This window comes from Haemaphysalis longicornis, unplaced genomic scaffold, assembly GCF_048455015.1.
Source record: "Haemaphysalis longicornis isolate Haplotype H1 unplaced genomic scaffold, Haemaphysalis longicornis Haplotype H1 scaffold_10, whole genome shotgun sequence".
NCBI lineage: Eukaryota > Metazoa > Arthropoda > Arachnida > Ixodida > Ixodidae > Haemaphysalis > Haemaphysalis longicornis.
Genome location: NW_027526204.1, coordinates 8,418,105 through 8,427,504, shown reverse-complemented (window position 1 = coordinate 8,427,504; position 9,400 = coordinate 8,418,105). Strand labels below are relative to the sequence as shown.

The window sequence follows — 9,400 nt, the reverse complement described above, 5'->3', positions numbered from 1 at the left end:
CTTTCTAACTTTATTTAAAGATATTCCTTCGTTATCTTTTCAAAAAATAGATTGTATGAAAGCATTCTAGATGGAGACCTTTCATTTGATCTCCCCCAAGCCCCAGTAGCGTCACACTCACGGTTAACCCAACCTATGACTCACGTGACTATCTCATGAGTATAACTAGGAAGCAATTTTTAATTTGTCACATGTGATTCCCCTCATCGAGACCTTTAATTTGATACCTCACAAGCCCTACTGGCACCACTTTGACTTTTAAACCAATTTGTGACTCACTTTACCATCTCATGACTATAACCAGTAAGCGACTTTTAATTTGTCCATGATTCCCCTCATCGAGGCCTTTATTTTGATACCTCACGAGCCCTAGTGGAACCACTTTGACTTTTACCCAATTTGTGACTCACGTGACTATCTCATGACTATAACAAGAAAGCAATTTTTAATTTGTCCCACGTGATTCCCCTCATCGAGACCTTTAATTTGATACCTCACAAGCCCTAGTGGCACCACTTTCACTTTTAACTCAATCTATGACACATGACTGTCTCATGACTATGACCAGGAAGAATTTTTAACTTGTCCCACGTGATTCCACTCATCGAGACCTTTAATTTGATACCTCACAAGCCCTAGTGGCACCACTTTGACTTTTAACCCAATCCATGACTCACATGACTGTCTCATGACTATGACCAGGAAGCGAATTTTACTTTGTGCCCCATGATTCCCCTAATCGAGACCTTTAATTCGATACCCCACAAGCCCTAGTGGCACCACTTTGACTTTTAACCCAATCTATGACTCACATGACAATCTCATGACTATGACAAGGAAGCAATTTTTAACTTATCCCACGCGATTCCACTCATTAAGACCTTTAATTTGATACCTCACAAGCCCTAGTGGCACCATATTGACTTTTAACCCAATCCATGACTCACATGACTGTCTCATGACAATGAACAGGAAGCAATTTTTAACTTGTCCCACGTGATTCCACTCATTAAGACCTTTAATTTGATACCTCACAAGCCCTAGTGGCCTCACATTGACTGTTAACCCAATCAATGACTCACATGACTGTCTCATGACTATGACCAGGAAGCGAATTTTACTTTGTGCCCCATGATTCCCCTAATCGAGACCTTTAATTCGATACCCCACAAGCCCTAGTGGCACCACTTTGACTTTTAACCCAATCTATGACTCACATGACTATCTCATGACTATGACCAGGAAGCAATTTTTAACTTGTCCCACGTGATTCCACTCATTAAGACCTTCAATTTGATACCTCACATGCCCTAATGACATCAATTTGACTTTACCCTGTCAATGACCACTAATTAATTAATTAACTTAAATTTTACGTAATTAAAATGAACGCGCGTCGCCCGGACCTAGTTTCTGGCAAAAAATGTGCGTGTCACGTGACCAACATCATCACGGTAACGAGCGGTTGCACTTTTAAACTGCACGTAAACCCACGTGCTCCACATTCACACGCCAGGAAATACCCAGTTCAGTTTTGCGATTTTCTTCCGCTGGTGGCGCTGTTGAACGGCGCCAGCAGCGCCACCTGTCCCACGTTCGGGCCCCTATATGGAGTCGACATACTAAGTATCTGTTTCATGGACCGGCTCTATGACGCCATTGTACACGTCACGGAATGTTCAATTTTAGCGGGAGATTTAAAATTTTTGCTTAAATTGCCTTATTTTTCAGTGAATAAAGCATCATTTGCTTCCGGGAAAGCGCTTGGGGTACTATGAAATACCTATTCTTTCGAATAAAACAAACTTTTGTTTTCTCTTCATCGCTCCTTTAAAAAATTAAAGGCCGATCAGCTTACTGTCAGTCGTCTACAAGGTATTTATTTACCAAGGTAATCGCTAACCGAATATTGCAACCTTAGATTTCAGTCAACCTAAAGAACAAGCAGGGTTCCGTAAAGGTTACTCAACAATGGACCATATTCACACGATCAATCAGTGCGCTGAGTATACTGAACCCCTATATATAGCCTTCATAGATTATGAGAAAGCATTTGACTAGGTCGAAACCCCAGCAGTCATTCAGGCATTACGCAACCAGGGTGTAGATGAGCATTATGTAAGAATACTAGAGGATATCTACAATGGGTCTACAGCTACCGTCATCCTCCATAGGGAGAGCAGTAAAATACCTATAAGGAAGGGTGTCAGACAAGGAGACACAATCTCTCCAATGTTATTCACAGCATGCTTACAAGAAGTATTCAGAACATTGGATTGGGAACAGGTGGGAGTAAGGGTTAATGGAGAATACCTCAGTAACCTCAGATTTGCTGATGACGTCGCCTTGCTAAGTAACTCGGGGGACGAATTGCAAAGCATGCTTTCCGCACTGGGCGAACAGAGTAGAACCGTGGGCCTGAAAATTAATACGCAGAAAACTAAAGTAATGATCAATAACCTCGGGACAGCACAGCAGTTTGAGATAGGTGGCGAGGCGGTGGAAGTGGTAAGCGAATATATCTACTTAGGCCAAGTTGTGACCACAGATCCCAACCATGAGGCAGACATAATTAGAAGGATCTGAATGAGGTGGGGTGCATATGGCAGACATTCTCAGATAATAAATAGCAGCCTACCATTGTCGCTGAAGAAGAAAGTGTATGACAGCTGCATCTTACCGGTACTCACCTACGGGGCAGAAACTTGGAGGCTCACTAAGAGGGTTCAACTTAAATTGAGAACGACTCAGCGGGCAATGGAGCGGAAAATGATAGTGTTACAATGTTAGCTCACATGCAGCGCCCCCACGCGGCGCTGATAGTTTTGTGTTGAGCCAGGCAAGCCTGGCACAGCGACGAGTGGCCGTTTTGGAAAAATAAAGACAGTTCGTTCTGGGCAAACGGCTCGGCATGTTCTCATGTCTTTCTCGGGCCTGATGGCCTACTGTTCGCGGTAGTCACTCCTACCGCTTGGCCATCCGTAATTCTACACATCTAACAACTGGCGACGAGGATGAAAGAAAGTTTCAAGTGAGTTTTCGTTCCCGCACCGCTCTGCCATCCGTTCACAATGCCAAGTTTCGGCAACCTCGAGCCGTTCGAGGGGGGAGGAGACGACTGGCCCTGTTACGTTGACCGGCTCCAAGCATTCTTCTTGGCCAACGATGTCGCCCCAGAAAAGCGTACTTCCGTGTTTATCAGCTGCTCCGGGCAGAAGACATATGCTTTGCTCCGAAATTTGGTCAAGCCAGCCAAGCCCAGTCACAAGACGCTGGACGAGATTCTACTAGTTCTTGGAAGTCACTACTGTCCGAAGCCGTCTGCCGTTGTGCAACGTTTTCGTTTCAACTCGCGCGTTCGCGCGGAAGGGGAATCCGTCAGCAACTTCATCGCAGCACTAAAGAGCCTTTCCGAGCACTGCAACTTTGGTGCTGAACTCGAAAACATGCTCCGCGACCGCATCGTGTGTGGCATCAACAGCGCGGACGTCCAAACAAGACTGCTGGAAAAACCGGACCTCACCTTCGACGATGCCGTGCAGACCGCCCTGGCAATGGAAGCAGCAAAAAAGATGCAGGCGAGATAGCCCAAGCTAACACGAGCAGCGCTTTCTCGACTCACCGTGTCTCGTCAGGCTCGGGGGGCGTCACCTGCTACCGCTGCGGGGACGGACACCTGGCATCGAAATGCAAGCATGTGAAGTCAATCTGCAATTACTGCCACAAACGAGGTCACTTGGCGAAGGTTTGCAATTCGAGACGAAAGGACAGCCAAGCCCAAAGCTACAGCCCTTCCAACGCACGTTCGTTCTCGGCACGAAGTTCACCGTCGTCGAGCAACCGTCATCGTGTGAATACCGTCCGCGATGAGGACGCCGCTAGAACTTCATCTTCCGAAGTTTTCGACATGTGGCAAGTTGACTACGCCACGCCGCCTCCGCCTTTCACCGTCACTGTTGACGTTTGCGGCAAGCCGCTCCGCATGGAAGTGGACACGGGGGCAAGTGTCTCCGTCATGGCCAAGTCGCGTCTTCTACAACTTTTGCCTTCGGTTCCTGTGCAGCCGTCACAAGTGCTTCTGCGAAGCTATTCCGGGGAACTGAAAAGGGTTCAAGGCAAAGCTGACGTCAGCGTGAAGTTTCATGGCAAGGAGGCCGACCTACCTTTTTTCTTACCGGGGACGGATCGCCCACTCTTCTCGGGCGCAACTGGATGCGTGAGCTGGGCATCGGCGTTTCCGACGTTGAAGTGAACATCCACGCACTTTCCGGCATCAAACACCTAGTCCAAGACTATGCCGAAGTGTTTGAAGAAGGCCTGGGTACGTTCAAGGGTGCTAAAGCTTCTCTACATGTTCCTTCAGATGCTCCGCCGCGGTTCTTCAAGCCACGCCCACTGCCGTATGCCTTGACAGATGGAGTCACTCAAGAAATCCAAAGATTAAGAAGAGATTCCATTCTGGTTCCCGTCAAGACAGCAAAGTGGGCTGCACCTATTGTTCCTGTGACCAAAAGGGATGGACGCATCAGAATCTGTGGAGACTTTGGTGTCACTATAAACGCAGTGGCAACAGTGGAACAGTACCCCATTCCAAGGATCGAGGACCTGTGGACTGTGCTTGCTGGAGGTGAGAAATTCACAAAATTGGATTTGCGAGATGCGTACCAGCAAGTTGTCCTTGACGAGGCCTCTAGAGAGTACGTCACCATTTCGACGCATATGGGGTTGTTTCAGTACACCCGGTTGCCTTTTGGCGTCTCATCTGCTCCAGCCATATTTCAGCGTGAAATGGAGAACTTGCTCAGAGGACTGCCACACGTTGCAGTCTATTTCGACGACATTCTTGTAACTGGCGCAAACGATGCTGAGCACCTTCGCAACCTCCGTGCTGTGCTTAGCAAGCTTCAGGAATCTGGCCTCAAGCTGAAACTTGAAAAATGTCACTTCTTCGTGCCACAAGTTGAGTATCTGGGGCACATCATCAGCAAGGAAGGCCTTTCCCCGAACGTTGACAAGGTAGTAGCCATTCTGCATGCTCCTGTGCCTCAAGATGTCAAGGAACTTCAGAGTTTCTTGGGACTTGTCAACTTCTACAGGCGCTTCTTACCCAATCGTTCGTCACTCCTTCGTCCACTGCACTTGCTTCTTTGTGAAGGGAAGAAGTGGGAGTGGGGACCATTACAACAAGATGCATTCACTGCCTGCAAGCACTTGGCGACGTCAGCTCCAGTTCTTGTGCACTTCAACCCTGCCAGGCCTGTTTCCCTCAGCTGCGACGCATCACCTTATGGCATAGGTGCAGTCCTGGCACACAAGGATGCTGATGGCCGGGAACATCCCATTGCTTTTGCCTCGAGGAGCTTGTCAAAAGCAGAACAAAACTACAGCCAACTCGACAAGGAGGCATTGGCTTTAGTGTTTGGTGTAGATCGGTTCCACCAGTACTTGTGGGGCATCTCACTCGAAGCACACACTGACCACAAGCCACTTCTTGGACTGCTGGGCGCCAACAAGCCCGTTCCCGTGCAAGCTTCGCCTCGAGTGGTCAGGTGGGCTCTGAAGCTTTCTGCGTACAAGTAGGAACTTGTATACAAGCCTGGCAAAGAGCTCGGCCACGCTGATGCTCTTAGTAGACTGCCTCTGCCAACTGTAACCATTGCATTACCACGACCTGCTGACATCTTCTTGCTGGAGGAGGCATATCCGCGACTGCTTTCACCTGGTGTTGTGGCCCAAGCCACAAGAAATGATCCTGTTCTGGGTCATGTTGTTCTTGCTGTTCTGAAAAGAGAAAGCCTCCCAGTGGGACCAGAGTGGAACCCTTTCAATACCAGAAGCTCAGAACTCAGTCTCCATGAGGGTTGCCTACTCTGGGGATCAAGAGTTGTGATTCCAAGATCATTGCAGGCCCAAGTTCTTGGCGTTCGTCATGCCAGCCACCCGGGTATCGAGAAGAGCAAGATGATTGCCAGGAGCCATGTTTGGTGGCCAGGCATTGACAATGACATTGCCAACAGTGTGAAGAGCTGCGCCACGTGCCAGACTCAACATCGAGCTGCACAGCCGGTTCAGCAGACGCCATGGCCTTTTCCACAACGACCCTGGTCAAGACTTCACATTGACTTTGGGGGACCATTCCTAGGTCACACGTTCTTGGTTATTGTGGATGCGTTTTCAAAGTGGATAGAAGTCTTTCCTGTGTCTTCCACACCTGCAGAAGCTACCATTTCTGCCTTGAGAGTTGCATTCGCTCAGCATGGCCTGCCTGACGTCATAGTTTCCGACAACGGTCCTGCCTTCACCAGTGCCCAGTACCTTGAGTTCTTAACTCGAAATGGAATACGCCGCATGCTGGTACCGCCGTATCACCCTGCCTCAAACGGTGCAGCTGAACGAGTTGTACAAACTGTGAAGAACAAACTCAAGAAGTCTGGCTCTCGGAACTTCCAAACGCAGATCTCCAGGTTCCTGTTCCACTACAGGACCACACCGCATGAAGTTACAGGTCGGCCACCGTGTGAGCTTTTGACGGGAAGAGTGTTCAAGACTCCACTGGATGTCCTGAGGTCAAGCCTGCAGGCATCTGTACTTCTCAAACAACTCAAGCAGAAGTTGTACACCGACAGAGGGTCCCGGCAGGCTCCATCACTGCAGCCAGGTGATGACGTGTATGCGCGAAATTTCCGCAGGGGTACACCTTGGGTGCCTGCCAGTGTTGTGGACGTCACTCCGTCATCAGCCAGTGTCCGTTTTGAAGACGGCACCTTGGGAAACCGACACAGCGACCACTTACGCCTTGTGCAGACAGCGCACATCTGACTTTTCCTGAAGATGCTATCGCTGCAGCTCCACCACAGCTGGAGCCGCCGCCTCTCCATGCACCAGCTGTTCCGGAGGTGCCTCATCAGGAACAGCCACCTGGGAGTAGCTGTGGCATGGACAGCGACGGAACTGCGCTCAACAGTGGTGTGCATGTGAACAGTGACTCTGTCGTGCCTACGCCTAGCACACCGAAGTTGCGACGTAGCACGAGGACTAAGAAACCAGTGAATAGGTACTCCCCATAGTCTTCCTCTTAAGAGGGGAGGAGTGTTACAATGTTAGCTCACATGCAGCGCCCCCACGCGGCGCTGATCGTTTTGTGTAGAGCCAGGCAAGCCTGGCACAGCGGCGAGTGGCCGTTTTGGAAAAATAAAGACAGTTCGTTCTGGGCAAACGGCTCGGCATGTTCTCGTCTTTCGCGGGCCTGATGGCCTACTGTTCGCTGTAGTCATTCCTACCGCTTGGCCATCCGTAATTCTACACATCTAACAGATAGGTGTAACATTAATGGACAAGAAGAGAGCGGAGTGGGTCAGAGAGCAAACTGGTGTTAGACATATTAGTAGAAATTAAGACGAAGAAATGGACGTGGGCAGGGCATGTAATGCGAAGGCAAGATAACCGCTGGTCATTAAGGGTAACAGAGTGGATCCCTAGAGAAGGCAAGCGTTGCAGGGGGCGGCAGAAAGTTAGATGGGCAGATGAGATCAAGAAGTTTGCGGGGATAAATTTGTCACAGTTGGCACAGGACCGAGGTAATTGGAGAATAATGGGAGAGGCCTTTGCCCTGCAGTGGGCGTAGATAGGCTGCTGCTGCTGCTGCTGCTGCTGCTGATGATGATGATGAATTTGCAGTCCTTGGTAGAGTGCTTGAGTGTTCGTTTTATGTATCCCAGTTTTCTAAGTGCCCTAGCGCAACTTGTTTCGATATGATTGTGCCACTTTAGGTTTTGAGTGCAGGTAACACCATGATATTTGAATGTATTCACAGAGGCTGAGCACGAGGTCGCGGGCTCGATTCCCGGCCGCGGCGGCCGCTTTTCTGATGTAGGCGAAAAGCAAAAACGCCCGTGTGTACGAGATTTCGGCGCACGATAAAGATCCCCAGGTGGTCAAAATTAATTTAGAGCCCTCCACTACGGCGCGCCTCATCGCCTGCGTTGCGTCGGCGCGTTAAACCCCACAATCAATCAGACGAATGTATTCACAGAGTTTAGGTAGTGCCCATTGTATCTATAACTAAACGTTAGCGGCTATTTTTTAATGGTAAATGTCATTTGAACAGTTTTTTGGTAATTAATGTTCATTTGCCACGTGGTGCTCCAACCACAAAAGGACGAAAATACTTTGTTCAGAACCTCTTGGTCATGAGCATTATTTAAGCTAGTATATAAAACGCAGTCGCCAGCGTACAATCGCAGCTTCAATGGTGAGTCCTTAATGACCTGTGTGAAATCATTAATGTAAATAATGAACAATAGGGGCCCAAGTACCGAGCCCTGTGGTACCCCGGAAGTGACTGCACACGACGACGACTGCGCATGCTCAAATGTAACAAATTGGTACCTCAAACGTAGCCAATCAGCTATCCAGCCTATTACTTTGTCATCGGTAATAATATTTCTGAGTCTAGTAAGAAGTTTTCTGTGACACACTACATCAAATGCTTTGCTATAATCTATGAATATGGCGTCAACCTGACCTCGAGTATTAAGAGCAGAAGCGATGTCGTGAGTGAATTCAATGAGCTGTGTAGTTGTAGAAAAACCAGAGCGGAAACCATGCTGATTACGCGACAATACCTTGTTACCAGTGAGGTACTGAAGTACATGTTTATGAATTATGTGCTCTAGAAGCTTGCAACAGGTACACGTTAATGAAATAGGCCTGTAATTAGAAATGAGTTGGTTATTACCCGTTTTAAACACAGGAATTACATTGGCGATTTTCCAAACGGTGGGCACAATACCCGTCTCTAACGATTTAGCAAAAATTATTGATAAATAACGAGCATTCCATTCTGCATAACGCTTCAAAAACATGTTTGGTATACCATCTGGCCCGGCACCTTTAGTAGTGTCGATATTCAACAGAAGGTTAACAACGCCAGTGTAACTAATTTCAATTGCTGGAAACGAATCTATTTCCTGGCTGCTACGAATGTCAGGGGTCGTTCCATTGTCATCTCCAAATACAGTTTGGATATACTTATTAAAGGCTTCGAGAAATTTTGGATGAATCGGAGCAGGACACATCATCTATCACGAAAGTTGATGGACAGGCAGTGGTAGGATTGATAGTTTTCCAAAACATAATGGGATTATTTATCATAAAAGAGCTTAACGTGGTATTAAAGTAAAACTTTCTCACATCACTCATTTTAGCTTTAAATTCAGATTTAAGGAAGTTAATTTGGGACTCCCCGTCATTATTGCGAACCCTCCGTCGCTTTCGCAGTCGCTTAATACGACGTTTAAGCTGTATAATTGACCTGGTATACCAAGGGTGTTTCGCATGACGTTTTATGCTCTTGTGAGGAACTAACTGCGCTATACATTCATTAACTATGCTGTAAAAT

General features: G+C 47.8%; 1 protein-coding gene across 1 annotated transcript; it reads left to right on the top strand.

Annotated features, from left to right (window-relative positions):
- The first annotated feature begins 3,071 nt into the window (after window positions 1-3,071).
- Window positions 3,072-3,587, top strand: LOC144158092 (uncharacterized). The gene has a single exon (XM_077688750.1). The coding sequence runs from the start codon at window positions 3,072-3,074 to the stop codon at window positions 3,585-3,587; it is 516 nt and encodes a 171-aa protein (XP_077544876.1).
- Window positions 3,588-9,400: the final 5,813 nt, after the last annotated feature.

Bases quoted from the DNA above. Each gene is read 5' to 3' on its own strand.
- LOC144158092 (XM_077688750.1), top strand. From the start codon at position 3,072: ATGCCAAGTTTCGGCAACCTCGAGCCGTTCGAGGGGGGAGGAGACGAC.